Raw genomic sequence first — 15,785 nt, 5'->3', positions numbered from 1 at the left:
TCTTATCTGACTTCTCCTTCCATTAAATTTTAAGTTACATAGGAACTTGGTGTTTTGTATTCACTGATGTATTTCAAGAACCTTAAACCATGCCTGGCCACATATTATTCCTGAATGAATGGATGAATCACAGAGTATATGATAGGAGCCCAGTGGATGAAAATCCTGGGGATGGGGCATATTGTTTATTTTGTTCTGATAAGTGTTTTTTGTTAAATATTATGGTAAAATATACATAACATAAAATTTACCATTGTAAACACTTTCAAGTATACAGTTCTGTGGTATTCAGTATATTCACATTGCTATGCAATCATCACATCCATCCATTTTTTTTTCATCTTCCAAAACTGTAACTCTATACTTGTTAAACAAAAGTTCCCCATTACCCGCTCCTGCAGGCCCAGGCAACAACCCTTTACTTTCTGCATTTATTAACTTAACTACTTTAGGTACCTCATCATATAAGTGGAATCATGTAATACTTATCTTTTTGTGACTGGCTTGAGCTTGATTATCTTGTGGGTCATAAACGAGTCATCAGGGAAGAAAATATTTCCTCCTCGTTCTCCCAGGATTCTCTGGTAGACAGCTGCTTTATGGGAATTATTTGTGAGTCTTAAAACTGGTTTCACTTACTCCTTGTTGTTCATCTGCTTGTGCTAAGAAATGTTATGATATCTGTTTGGAAGATTCCTAATAAGTAGACAGTTTCTGTACTCTTTTCTCCCCCAATATTTTCAACAATATAAGTTATCCCCTATTTGCCAGACCTTGTTCTAGGCCTTGAAGATACAGTGGTGAACAAAACAAACTTCCTGTATTTATAGAGCTTATATGGGAAAGATAGACAATAAACAAATATATAATATGTTAGGTACTTATGAATGCTATAAAATAAATCATAAGGGGATAAAAAGTGACATGCCTAAAATGTAGCTTTATCAATCACACTTCACACAAAAAAAGCATATCAACATAGTCTGATCTCAAATATGTAATGGGAAAAAAAATACCAGGAAAAAAAGTGGCAATGGTCTTAATCCAGCATGTAGAAGGGAAGGGTTCAGGAATCTGGAGAAGGTGCAGTGTGTAAATTAATCAAGAGTCCAGAGATGAGCCAGGACCGGTTTGGCTCAGTGGATAGAGCGTCGGCCTTGGGACTGAAAGGTCCCCGGTTCGATTCCGGTCAAGGGCATGTACCTTGGTTGCGGGCGCATCCCCAGTAGGGGGTGTGCAAGAGGCAGCTGATCGATGATTCTCTCTCATCAATGTTTCTAACTCTCTATCCCTCTCTCTTCCTCTATGTGAAAAATCAATAAAATATATTTAAAAAAAAAAAAAAAAAAAAGAGTCCAGAGATGAAACATAATTTTGGAAGGCATTTTGGGGAGCCAGAGAAAACTTAGCTAAAGAAACCTAGTTCTCTGTCTCTCTGGACCCCTTGCTTTTTATTAACACAAATTGTCCTAAAGTAAGGTAGATACACATATCAAAAGCCAGGGTTTAGTATACAGAATCCATTGTCAGATTGGGGGAACTGCCTCTGGCTCTTAGGTATTTGGCGATGAGGAGGAGGAGGAGGCAATAACATGTAGATTGAAATACTCTCAGCTGTCTGGCAGCAAACAATTATTCATGCATCCTTTTCAGGTTTGGGGAAATGCCTTTAACCATTTCCAGATGATTCAGCCCTGCTGACATGCTGGAATTAGCTTCCAGTAAAAAAAACTGTTAAAAACGTAAAATATTGTTATGGGTTATTTCTGGAAATGAGATTATAGATGGCATTTTTTATTATGCTTTCATGTATTTTTCCACAGTGTTCATTACCTTTATTCTTGGGGAGAAGAGGATCCCATTTGCATTTAAAGCCTGATTTTGCTGGCTCATAGCTCCTGTGTGCATCAATAGGAAGAAAGCCACCTGCTGAGTTCCTCTCCACGTGTTATTCCTGGGACCCCTCAGCAGGTGTCTCACACATGAGCTAAACAAGTTCACACTCAGCGGCTCCTTCCAGTTTCTGGGTGGGCCTCTGCTTCCTATCAATCGTGATCAATAGCTGAGAAAGTTCTAGCCAAACTCGTATTAATTCCCTAGTTTGAGCAAAAATGCTTCGTCGTTCATCCAGGGTAAATTTCCCAGTGTTTGGACCAATGCTGAATAGATCATTTATTCTGATGAAGAAAGTGTAGAAAAACTCTAATAGGCTACAGTAGCATATGCTTCATACATAAATGTTATGTTTTTTTAATTTATTTCTTTCCCAAAGTATACTCCACAAAATTTCAGTCGCTTCACAAAGTTTCAGTCATATTTGACCTAACTCAGCACTATTGCCAAATGCTATGACTTCTTGTAAAAGCTGTGGGACAGTGGCAGAGAAAAAGCATGAAGCTGATTTCTCAGTCTCTCCAGTGAAATGAGCTCAGCTCCTTTTCCCTCATTACCTGTCTACCAATCAGGAGAGCGTCTGCACCCTGATTGTACCTCAGCTGCTGTGGAATCAGGAATAACAGGAAGAGGAGGAAAAGGAAAGGAAAGCCTGAAACACGAGCCATGGCTAGGCTGGGCCCCAGCTGTGGACTCAGCAGATATGTAGTAATAATAAAGCATGTTTCATAGCCAAAGCTCCAGGATTTCCTGTAACTCTGGATTTCAACATCCTCTTCAGGCTCAGAGTTGTTGGTGTATCCCTAAAGGACTGGTTTTGTCTATGATTCTCACTACTCCTCTATACTTCCTCCACCCCATGAGTATCTTGGGGACAAATCAAACAAAAATAATATACAGGGCTGGACAAAAGTAGGTTTACAGTTGTAATACAAATAAATAATATAATAATACATAATAATACAAGAATAAACTCCATATTTTGTGTACTCAAACCATATACAGGGTTTCCCCAACCCTGTATATGTTCCTTGCCATCTTGTTTATGCCCATGGTATGCTCATTTTTAGAGTAAAGGCACATTTACACATTTCAGTGAGTGGTTGGGCACAGTGTTCTAAAACTGATTTGATATAAAGATGAAGAGGTGAGGAAGGATAGGAGATTTTTCTGCACCTCTTTGCTTTCTCTGTCTTACATTCTCTTTTGCAGATTTCTTTCCTTCTTTTGCCTTTTTTCTGCTTTCTGATATCAAGCAGAAATTCCTATAAACATTCTTTGACTTTATTGGTGGCCCAATGCCTGAACAGGTGAAGCCTATCTCAAAGTCGATCAGTTCAATCCGGCCAAAAATGTTAGTCCATGTGGGAAATGTACCTGATGGAACAGATAATGTGTCATGCCTGTGGAGCAGTGGTTACACAACTGCTTTTGCAATTACTGTGCCTGCTGCCTGGAATAGCTTGCTCTCTCCTACCTTCATCCATTCGGCAGATTCCATCCCTTATTTAAAAGTCCTAGCTCAAATGTTAGTCTTTCTTTATACTTTTCCCAATTCTCCCAGACAGTGGCTCCTCCGGCATGTTTTTCATATCTCAAATAGCTCATGTAAGATGGTTTTATTATAGTTTGTTTACCTCACTAGACTGTGAGCTTTCCAGAGGTGGGAACTCTATTTTCTTATTTTCCTAGATGTGCTAGTCAACATGTTTTTTGACCATTCATTTTTCATTGGCTAAGCCTTATTTCCTATTTTTAAGGATCTTAAAATCTAGTAGAGGGTGATATATCAATCATAGATCATTACAGTGCAAACTAGAATGCAGTCAGTGCCACAAAAAGGAAGAAATCACTTCTTGTTCTTGGAATTAGAGATGCCTCGGTTATTTCAAGCCTTGTGGATGAGGTAGCATTCAAATGGGCCTTGGAGAATAGGTGTGAAATGTGGAATTAATGTAGTCTAGCTTCCTTTACTTCTTGATATCGTTATTATGAATATATTAAGTGCATGGGAGTTATATTATGTGACATGTATTCTAGAATCCTAAATGCTTTACCTAGAGTTAGTTTACCTGTTTTTTATCTTAAATTATTTATCAGTTGATTTATATAAAGGAATGCATTTATCATGTAGGAATATCAATGTGCTCACTGTCTTCTTGGACTTAAGCCAGAAATGTAGGAACTAATATTTGGGATTAGATATTTTTCACCTATCTTAAATGTTACCAACCAAAAGAGGACATGGAATTTGATGTCTTTCTGTCCTGTTGCATTGATGTTCTTTATTCTTTTCAGCCACAGACCCTTTTGCTTCTGTTTTTGGAAATGAATCATTTGAAGATGGATTTGCTGACTTCAGCACATTGTCAAAGGTATCTGAAGTGATTAGTGGGAAGGTAAAAAAATACATTGTTTTTACCAAAAGAGCAATCCTTCCTTTCAATTATATAACCCCCTCAACAGTCTTTGCAATTTGATTTCAATAATTCACAGCAAATGTTGGTTTCAAATAGAAATGGAAGATAAGATATAATTAAAGTAGATGTACATATTTTTATTTATAAAGACAATGGTGATACCATAAGTAATTATAGTTTTCTATGACAGGTTTGCTCAACACCTTAATTTTTAAGAGTCTTATGTAGTTTTAAACTGCATTTTTCTCCTCTGGGTTGTCTGGGTCAATAGTTGTATAATCTGGGTATTCATTCCATCCTCTGCATTGGTTAATTGACTTTTTTTTATTCTGAGGCTGCTAGGGTTATGTTAATACACATAGTCCAGCACTTACATGTCTCCTACCTATTTTTCAAGGTGGCTCCAGGACTGGTGGAAGCCAAAGAATAAAATTAGAATATATGTGAAATTGTCTGTGCCATTGGTTCTCAACTGGGTATAATTTTCCCTCTGCCTATCCCAGGAAACATTTGTCAATGTCTAGAGATACTTCTTGGTTGTCACAGTTGGGTAGGGGGACTATTTATATTTAGTGGATAGAGAGAAAGAATGCTGTTAAAACATCCTACCAAGTTCTGCCCAACACCCCGACACCATAGAATTATGGCCAGCCCAAAATGTCAGTAGTGCTACTGTAGAGAAACACTGGCCTAACTAGAGCTAATATCTTAACATCTGATTCATTATAGAAAACAGAATCTTTCATTACTCCATGTACTAGAAGGACAGGGTCTTCAGACTCACATTAAGACTAAAATTATGATTCCATGAGATCAGTTTGCTTTAAAAAAAAACTGACTTTCAAGTTGTCTTTAATGTACAAGATGTCACTTTAAAATGGCCTCTGGTAGTTTCGTATTGCCTGAAGCTTGACAAACCTTTGATCCCCAGATGGCTTGTTTGGTATGATCTTTTGCTCTTAATAAATATCGATATTATAATCACTACTCATATAGAGCAATTAAAAAATATTCCCCCTTTGACTCTGAATGCAAAGGTTAAAATGTCAGTGCTCAGAATTAAAATAAATAATGCCGAGACCGGTTTGGCTCAATGGATAGAGCGTCGGCTTGGGGACTGAAGGGACCCGGTTCGATTCCGGTCAAGGGCATGTACCTTGGTTGCGGGCATATCCCCAGTAGGGGGTGTGCAAGAGGTAGCTGATCGATGACTCTCTCTCATCGATGTTTCTAACTCTCTATCTCTCTCCCTTCCTCTCTGTACAAAATCAATAAAATATATTAAAAAAAAAAAAAAAGAATTAAAATAAATAAAACTGCATAATACTGAAGACTATTCTTCCAAATGCTATGTGTATAGCTTAATTGGTATACTACCTAATAAAAGAGTAATATGCAAATTAACCACCACTTCGCTACACCTACCAGCCAATCAGAGCAAGTATGCAAATAAACCCAACCAAGATGGCTACAGCCACAGAGAGCAGGAGGGAGGCTTGGGTTTCCCAGGCAACGGAGGAAGCCAACCTTTCCACCTGCCCTTGTGGACCTAGGTCTCCGCTTCAAGGCTACAAAGTTTCAATTATAGAAGGTAAACAAATCCAAACAGAAATGGTGGCAGCCACGGAGCAAGTAGAATGCTTGGTTCTGCTCCAGGCTACAAAGTTTCAATTGTAGAAGGTAAATTCCAGATTTGAGGGCCTCCGCTTGTGTCACCAGGGGTGTGGCCGGCCTGCAAACCACTCCAGGCCCCTCACTCAGGCTGCCCCACACCGCAAGAGAACCCCCACCCTGATCCGAGACACCCTTCAGGGCAAACCAGCTGGTCCCCACCCATACACCAGGCCTCTATCCTATCTAATAAAAGAGTAATATGCAGATTGACCGTCACTCCAACACACAGTATGGCTGCCCACATGATATGCAGATTGACTATCACTCCAACATACAATATGGCTGCCCACATGTGGTCAAAGATCCTGTCCCCATTTGGACACAAGTTGGCCACCACAAGATGGCCAGAAAGGGAGGGCAGTTGGGGGGAACTAGGCCTGCAAGGGAGAGCAGTTGGAGGCGATCAACCCTGCAGGGGAGGGCACTTAGGGGTGACCAGGCTGGCAGACATGGGAAGTTGGGGGCAAACAGGCTGGCAGGGGAGCAGTTAGACATCAATCAGGCTGGCATGGGAGTGGTTAGGAGATGTTCAGGCTGGCAGGCAGAAGCAGTTAGGGGCAATCAGGAAGGCAAGCAGGCAAGCAGTTGGGAGCCAATAGTCCTGGATTGTGAGAGGGATGTCCGACTGCCCATTTAGGCCTGATCCGTTGGATCCCATCTCTCAAGGAGTCCCAGATTGGAGAGGGTGCAGGCTGGGCTGAGAGACACCCCCTCTTCTTCCTCCATGCACGAATTTCATGCACCAGGCATCTAGTAATGTATATAACCGTGCATAAACATTTCTTTTCTAACAAAGGCTAACAATGAAGATCCTTTCAGTTCAGCCCCACTGAACTCTGCCAACAATGTGGTCCTTACAAAAAACGTGCTGGAGGAAGCACCAGTCAAAAGTGAAGATGTACCCCCAGCACTGCCACCGAAGATTGGAACTCCAACAAGACCCTGCCCACCACCACCTGGTATGAGAGTACCTAAATCAACAAGATGCATTTTGTTTTGTTTTTTTTCTTAACGTATTGTGCGAGCCTTATTTATAGACTTACCTAAAGGGCCTTTAACAAAGCAAGTCAAGAAAACATGGCAGAAAACAGAACAAAACAAAAGCATGGCAGGAGCCTGCTGCTATTCTCTGTTCTGACCTCAATACAGGATTACAGACAAGTGTTCATGCTAAGAACCCAGCATGTGTAACTGTCATGAACTACTTTTCTGGCACATGCAAACTTCTTTTAAAATCATTTTAGAGAAGCAGTAAATGGAAAAAGGAAAGTATCGATGAAGTCTCTTGCTTTTCAGAGCCCATTGATTACTACTTGAACAATAGTTTCCTGCACTTTTGTGTTTTAATTAATTTCTATAAGAGATTAGTTTGAAGTCCTGTTCTTTTCTTGCCAAATGTACTCCTTAAATTCTGTAATGTGAGAATATATGGTTTTTGGTACCCAGAATTTAGCAATATAATGATTTGAAAGAAATTAATTATTTTTTTTTCTTGAAGAAAAGTCTTTTACCTCACTTAATGAGAGATGCCTTTGTTTTATAAAAGTAATTTTTTGGGGGGATCTGGGAATAATTTTTTTTTTTTTTTTTAGTCTTTAGTACTATACAAAGAAAAGGAACAAAATAAAACAAAAAAAGGCTAATCCCCTGAGTAGTTGTGCTACTAGGTTGTTATGTGAGAAGACACATCTGGTATATTGCTCTTTTAATCATATATCATTCCTTGGGAAATTTTGAGCACAGGAACTATAGATTACTATTCTTTTTTGTTGTTGTTAATCCTCACCCAAGAATATTTTTCCATTGATTTTTAGAGTGGAAGGGAGGGGGAGGACAGAGAGAGAAACATCTATGTGAGAGAGAGACAGCGTTAGTTGCCTCCCGCACATGCCCCTGGATCAAGCTTATAACTGAAATACGTGCCCTTGACAGGAATCGAACCCAGGAATCTTCAGTCTGCAGGCTGACACTCTATCCACTGAGTCAAACTGGCAAGGGCTTTTATTTATTTTTTTTTAAAATATTTTTATTGATTTCAGGTAGAGGAAGGGATGGAGAGAGAGAGAAACATCAGTGGTGAGAGAGAATCATTGATCATCTACCTCCTGCATGCCTCCTACTGGGGATCGAGCCCACAACCTGGGCATGTGCCCTGACCAGGAATCAAACCGTCACCTCCTGGTTCATGGGTCAGTGCTCAACCACTAAGCAACACCAGCCAGGCTCGATTACGATTCTTGTCTTTTCACAGTAACCTCCCTATGGTATTTCTTGGGGTGATTATTTCTTCCTTGATTTAAAGAAATTTCATATTCAATTGTTAATACTCAATTATCTGTTGAAAAGTTAGGTAAACGAGTGATTTCTATCTTTTAAGGAAAAGTAGCCTATATCATATATTGTTAGATGGTAAGGTTATCCAGTCTGTATGTTAAACAAATAAGAGTCAATTTGTTCATTTGATTTTTAGAACTATATAATGCCAATAGTGAAGTTATTTTTTAAGTTCTAAATAAAATAACATATTAGTGCTTTAACTAAATCTTCAGCAGAGTGAGTGCATATCACTATAGAAAGATCAAGGAAAGGATGGTTTGTTGGAGAGAGTATTTCACTGAGAGCTCAAAAGTTTGAGTTCTAATTCTGGATATGCTCTGACGAGCTCGGCGATCTTGAGTGTGTAATTTCTGAGCCCCAGCTGTCTGAGCTGTTAGATGGTGGCAGCAATTCTAATTCCCCTGCCTTCGCAGGATTGGTAGAAGGCTCCACCGAGATGTGAAATATGAACATCTTTTGGAAGCTATTAAAGAATTTGTTGATACGATTGTTATTACCAGAGAAACATTGATGTGAGGAGAGACACAGTGATTAGTGCCTCCTGCACATGCCCGGGATGGAGCTTGTAACTGAAATATGTGCCCTTGCAGGAATCGAACCCAGGAATCTTCAGTCTGCAGGCTGAATATACATTTTAAGAAAATATATATTTGAAGATATTTTAACACTTGCTCTTAATTTTCTTCAAGAAGTGTTAAATTTTAAACTTTAAAATTTGAGAACTTGCTTGAAAATGAGGATGCTGTTGTTTGGTCAAAGATTTTAAGCACGAAGATTTAGGCCCTGTGCTTCAAAACATTCTCTTTATTCTTCAGTTTGATGTATTGTAGGTGGCAAAGTAAATTTTTGATTTCATGTTCCCAGATGTTATATTTAGATCTAGAGAAAAATCAGAAGAATATCAGCATTTTTCAAAGGTCATTTGCCTTTACTGCCACAAGTGAAGAACTGAATCAGGCTGAGGTGCTAATAGCTGAGGCTGTTGACATTCCTTGTCCTTCTGCTGTTATCTTTTCTTCTCTCTTTTCCTGGGAACATGCTATTTTGGGGAAGAAAAGGGTTTACTCCAGGCAGAAATAGGATTCCTGACCCATCCCATTTCCCTTTGCTGTTTTTTAATTTACCTACATGCAGCTGCAATATAGTTGAGAGGTTATGTGTGAAAAATATGAAGGTAGATTGTTGGTGTGGCCATTTAAGAGGAAATTGAGAATGTGTTTTGGGCTTTATGCTTCCCGTGTTCATGTTCTTGTGTGTTCGTGTTTGCTGTATTTACTAGTTGAGTTAATTGTAATGATTTTGATCCAGGGAAAAGACCCACCAACAAATTGGATTCTTCCGACCCCTTTAAACTGAATGATCCATTTCAGCCTTTCCCAGGCAATGATAGCCCCAAAGAAAAAGATCCTGATATGTTTTGCGATCCATTTACTACCACTACCACTACCAATAAAGAGGCTGACCCAGGCAATTTTGCTAACTTCAGTGCTGTAAGTACTGTGAATGGGCTGTTTGGGGGAGAATCTTTTCATTTATAGTTTGAAGGGTTTTTAAAGATTATTTTGGAATCTTCCAAATTTGTATATTTCCAATTAAATTTACTAATGGACTAAAAGTGATAATTATTCTTCCCCCAACCGAAACCTCTGTTTGCTTCTGTTAGGATGGTTCGAAAATTACTCCATTGCACAAGTGGTTTCAGTAGTCTTAGTTCTTGTGATATATACCAGATGTTGTAAACCCTTCTCTTCGTTTTGGTAAACAGCGTAAATAAAATCCTTACTGTTGTTATTTTGTAAATTGTTATGGATGATGGGCCATTAGACAGATATCTGCTCTCTGCCCACTGGGTAAATAATGCCAATCATGAGCTCATGTATTTGTAACTATGTGTTTGTGTATAAAGCTTTGTTGATTTCTGGAGACCAGTCAGCAACTATGATATGACAGGATAGGGCCAAGGACTCTCTGAATAGAAAGTAAAACTCTGGTTTTATATAGTTGTGTTTTTTAATGTCAATTTTATGAAATAAATACAATCGTCAAGAGTTAAACAAATATTTAATTATTTGGAGGACTCTAATTCACTAACCTTCCATATTTGCTCTGCCTGCTCCCAGAACTGACTGAAATAGGTAGAACAGTAAAAATAAATGGAAGGAAGCGGTGATAACGGCATACATAGTCAGGGCCTGTAACATCCCAGAACTGAGAAAACCAGCTATGGAGATGTCACTCTGAAGCAACATAAAGCAATGATCTTTTCTACCATTATTTGATAAGAAACAAGGCCTTTTAAAAAATAAAATTCTTAAAGTAGCTAACAAAGTTTCATTTTCCCAGATTCTATAACAAAGGAATTTTCCTCTACTTATCACTTTAAGCCCTTGAGATGATTTTGGAAATAGGAGATTGAGACCCTGGCCGCAGTCTGTATGTCTCCATCAGTGTAGCATTGGGTCACTCACCCAGCAGCCACTTCTAGTTATAAAGGAGGTAGACAGGAGTCTGCATACAACTAAGTCACATGAATGAAACCGAGCTACCTAGATTTTAAATCTGTACTCTAAGCATCAGTGGCTTCTTAGGAATGTGAAGGAGCAGAATAGGAATCAGTATCTTGATTATTGAAAAATGGAATGTCAGGATTATACTGACCTGACTTTTGTTAGATGAAATTTGAGTTGTTTCAAGCATAGAATCAAGAATTGCTCTTCTTAGGAGATTACAATCCTCTTAATATTATATAAAATAACCTTCTGACAGTTTGTGGCATTTAATATATAAATATAATTTCATCAAAACAAAACCTGTTTGGAATGATTCTTGAACAATAGCTGAGGCATTTTGCTTATTTCATCCTCCAAAATCTCAATAGAGCATAATATAAAGCAGCTCATAAGAATTTCTTTTTTCATTACGAAAAATGTATTAAGTATTAAAAAATTTAAAGTCCCTCTAATTCCTAAGGAAAAAAAGCTATCATTTCATCTTATTGTGGTATTTAGCCTATTGTGGTATTCCTCTCTGTGACAGAACTTGAAAGCAAGGAGATTTTTTTTTTTCCTGGCAGAGTATTAGCCACTCTCCAGATGCAATCCTGGGAGGTTGCAAGGAGAATTTTTTTACTTAGTATCTGCCAAGATTGCTTTTTTGGGTAGATAAAACTATTTCCCTGGCCTAATTATTGGTGTTAAGGTTTTATTTAGATTCGGTCAAAAGGTTCTCAGTGCCTGCCAAAAATGTTTATAATGCATTTGAAAGAAAATTTGGTCCACATCTTGTTTAGTATTCTTATTTGATGTATAGCAGAGTCATCACATTCTTTGCTTTATAGTTTTCCTGTACCTGAAGGTTAGATTAAGGGAGGGAATCACCGGTGGAATTAAGTTGAAAATGATTGATCATGTGAGGATGCTCAATGAAGGTGATGTAGTAGATAAAAAGGCTAATCCTCACCTGTTGTTAAATCTACTTACGTCACCTTAAGCTAGGGGTGTCGAACTCAATCAGAGAAGGGGCCAAAATCTAAAATCCAGCCTAAATCTCGGGCCGAATGGTTTACTGAACAGTCATAAACTGACAATGTCATAAACTGACAGCGGAGTGCAGTGATGACAGTTCGGTGCGGGCCACATTGCAAGGCCTGGCGGGCTGGATTTGGCCCGCGGGCCTTGTGTTTGACACATGTGCCTTAAGCATATACTTTTTAAAATAATTTTAATGTTTGTTTTTTAGACTTGCTATCTGTAAACTGCATTACTTTCTAAAAATAAAGTCACAATTAGGAATATCATTTGTAGAAACTATTTTTCCTTCTTTTCTTTTTGTTTTATCTACTCATTTGTTCATTCATTTGTCCTTTACACGGTAGTATCCCTCTGAAGAAGATATGATCGAATGGGCCAAGAGGGAAAGTGAGCGAGAGGAAGAGCAGAGGCTTGCCCGACTGAATCAGCAAGAGCAAGAAGACTTAGAACTGGCCATCGCCCTGAGCAAATCTGAGATTTCGGAAGCATGAGGAATTCTCCTGTCCCTTGTCATCCCTATTGTACTCTTCTCCCTAAATACTGAAGCTCTTTACAGTGTATATCAAAACTACCTATGAGCATAGGTTTGAGATTCCTGTAAATGTGACAAAAGTGTACTTGTTTTTTTTTAAATTCATTTAAGACTTGTCTTCTCCCCAGAAAAGCAGCGACGCAGTCCGACAGCTTCACCCTGGTCCCCGTTCTCGTGTGCATTTACTGTGCGCTTCTGCCTGCCTCTGCTACTCTCACTTGTAAAGCTAGAGCCCCAAGCCTCTGCCTGCTAGGACATAGAGAAATAGTGTCACCCCTGTGCTACTCTTGTTTTGAAGTTACTCTGATGATAGCCAGTGGGGTTCTTAACATTTGCAGTATTCTCCTCTGATTTTAATGGGTGAGGGAGGGGAAGGGAAAGAACATCCTATTTCTTCTGTGATAGTGCAGATTGGCTAGTTTAAAATGCATGTTAGTGTTTCCATAGAACCAGAAGACTGTTTAATTTGTTTTCTATAGACAAGGGAAAATAAACTGACTCCACTATTGAAAAGGGGATGCTTTAGATTGAACCGTAACAGCTTCAGACTCAATCTCTTCCTAAATAAAAACATTAAAGCCTCGTGTGAAACATTAACTTTTTTTTCTGAATTTAAAGATTTTTAGATAGAAGGATACCTCTCCATACTTTTAAGTGCTAAACAGTGGAGAAAATTTATCATCTAAAACGTACCCGTCAGTATAAGGCAAGCAAAAATGGTAACATGGCAGTCACTCTGCAGGGCTGTGGCACTGTCCTCTTTAGTTCATGGCAGGTCTATTTTTGTACTTTTGGAGAAGAAACGTTAGCAAGCTAGAACTGGAAGGTACTTTAATTTTTTTGTACATATTTTTTTGTTTCCTTTAACGAAGGCTCAGTTACTTGAAATGTAAAAACTTCCACTGAATACGAATGAAAAAAGTGGCATGTATTAAATCATATTGCTCATCTTTGTGGTTTAAAGCAGTTTGTTCTTTTCATGTTTTTGACCATGAAAATGGTAGGCTAGCAAAGAAAGGAAAAGTCCTGTTTTTTTAATTGGGAGAGAGGAGACCTGCCAAATTATAAAGTTCTTCATGTGTGAAAAGCCCGTCTCTTGTGAAACTGACCTAGCATACAAGGTGAATTTGAAATAGACTGTGAAGTGGACCATACAACTTAATTGTAATTTTTTCTCAACATCAGTTACTGACTTAGGTAATGTATTGAATACCTATTTACCAAGGTAAAGAAAAATGCATCTAAAAATGAATTTAAAGTCTTTCTGGTTACCAAATCCAAGTGATATTGGTCTGTGTTAATCAGAGTAACATTGCTTAGCCTATGAATAAATTCTAAAATACCCAATTCATTTCATCTTGAAATGGTGCTTTTTTCCCCCCCTCCACACACAATTGAACTGCTGGAGTTTAAAACAAACTTAAACCACTTTCTTGCACTGCTTTTTTCTACTTTTGTAAATTGAAACAGCATAAAAGACGTACATATGAAGCAAGGGCTGAATCATGATCACCAGGCTTTCGTTTTGATAAACTAATCCAGTGACTGAGGACATATGCGAAAGTTGACCGAGAAGGCAGTAGTGGGAGTTGTGATAGGTTGTAGTTTTGGGTGTTTTTCTTCCCCTTACACTTCAGGAAAAAGGTAAGTTGACTTGAACAACCTTCTTTTTGCACTGGGAAAATGAACAGATGTTTGAAAAATATTTTTCTTAATTAAAAAAAACACTCTGAAAAATATTAACTATCTGTAACTTATAAACACCACCTTTTAATGTAATAAGTGTACCCTAATCTTATGTATGTTTAACTGGATTACATAGATTCTTATCTTTTGTTAAAATATGTATACTCAGTGGACCATTATTATATTAAACTATGTATATATTATATAAATATAAATATATATCTCTATCTTTACACTCACCCGTGTAGGATGAATGTCTTAGGGTCATTTTTGATTCTATTTTACACTGTTGACTCTGGCTCCACAGCCTGTGCTTCAAAAGGACAGATAAGCATCCTGAGAGCAAGTGGTACCACTTCCAAAGTGTTAACTATCTTTACAGACGTGTTCAGGTTTCTCTCTCAATAGAATTTTCTCTAATGTTTCAAACTTCTAAATTGTAACCTGTAACTATGAGAACAATAAACTTTAAGTAATAATAAAACTACCCATACATCTTATTTGAAATGGAGCTTGTGGGACTGGAAGTTGCTCTGCGTGAGTCCGTGAGCGAGTGGGGAGTGAATTCTAGGACGTGACTGTCCACTGTAGGTTTCATAAGCACCGCCTTCCAGGCCCTCCCCTTCTCACACCATCGGGAATGGAACTTCTAAGCCGGCAGTGCTGCTCCCTGATCAGGGTGTGGGCTGGATTGACCGGAAGCAGCGGGGAGGAACTGGCTGGGTTAGGCGCAGATCACCATAGTAGTGACTGTCAGGAGGGAGTGAGAGATGGCCTGAGGACCAGAAGGAATAAGAAATCGGGATGGAGAGAAGATAAAGGAGCACAGGGGACTGTCAAGGCAATGTGGTTTTGGCTAGTACACACTGGAGCAGTTGTAAGATTAAGGGACTTGGTTGTATTGATAAAAAAAAATTGTGGTGTGTTGAACTTGAAGAGGTTTTAGAACTGATGACTCAGTATTTTGTCTTTTGACATTTGTTTTTGGTTCCATTGACCCCATCTGGCACAAAGCGCCCTCTCTGGCATTAAGTCAGTGGAAAAAAATAAACTTCATCTGTGCTTTACATCATTACAGCCTGACAATATTTGCAAAGTACAAGGACGGGCTGGCTCCACACTGTCAAGTGGCAGCAGCACTTCATACTGGTTGAGGTATCTCCTGGGGGCCTGTGTCCTGGTATGGGATCATGGGCCCTTCACAAAGCAGGTGCAGCAGTGTCCTCTGCAGACCGTCAGGCTGGACCTGGGAGGGCTATGGCTCCCTCTGAATATGGCGCACGGGGCGTGGGGAAGACGGCTCCTGTGCTGAACAGTCAGTGGCGTGTGATGTGTGCACTCAAAATTGAAGTGCTGTGCCAAAATCGGTTTGGCTCAGTGGATAGGGCGTCGGCCTGTGGACTCAAGGGTCCCAGGTTCGATTCCGGTCAAGGGCATGTACCTTGGTTGCGGGCACATCCCCAGTAGGGGGTGTGCAAGAGGCAGTTGATCGATGATTCTCTCTCATTGATGTTTCTCTATCCCTCTCTTCCTCTCTGTAAAAAAATCAATTATATATATATATATATATATATATATATATATATATATATATATATATATATAAAATTGAAGTGCTGTGTGTGAGAGGGAATTTACTGCCAAGCCCCACAGATAATGCTTCCATCAGAGAAAGAAGTATTCTTCCTCAAACACACACCCTTCCATTTCTTA

General features: G+C 38.9%; 1 protein-coding gene across 3 annotated transcripts in view; it reads left to right on the top strand.

The window, feature by feature from the left end:
* Positions 1-14,556, top strand: part of EPS15 (epidermal growth factor receptor pathway substrate 15) — a 117,218-nt gene extending 102,662 nt beyond the window's left edge. For 2 of the 3 annotated variants that reach the window (XM_084872891.1, XM_084872892.1), the window contains 4 exons: positions 4,192-4,268; positions 6,784-6,946; positions 9,633-9,814; positions 12,199-14,556. In XM_084872891.1, coding sequence (XP_084729017.1) covers positions 4,192-4,268; positions 6,784-6,946; positions 9,633-9,814; positions 12,199-12,345 — 569 coding nt within the window. In that variant the 3' untranslated portion in view covers positions 12,346-14,556. The remainder of the gene's footprint in view (positions 1-4,191; positions 4,269-6,783; positions 6,947-9,632; positions 9,815-12,198) is intronic. The other variant, XM_084872890.1, reaches the window with a different exon arrangement.
* The last annotated feature ends 1,229 nt before the right edge of the window (positions 14,557-15,785 follow it).

The sequence above is a fragment of the Pipistrellus hanaki genome (assembly GCF_964339955.1).
Source record: "Pipistrellus hanaki genome assembly, chromosome: 2".
Lineage (NCBI taxonomy): Eukaryota > Metazoa > Chordata > Mammalia > Chiroptera > Vespertilionidae > Pipistrellus > Pipistrellus hanaki.
Note: the sequence above shows the minus strand (reverse complement) of the source record. Positions and strands in the feature narration are given on the sequence as shown.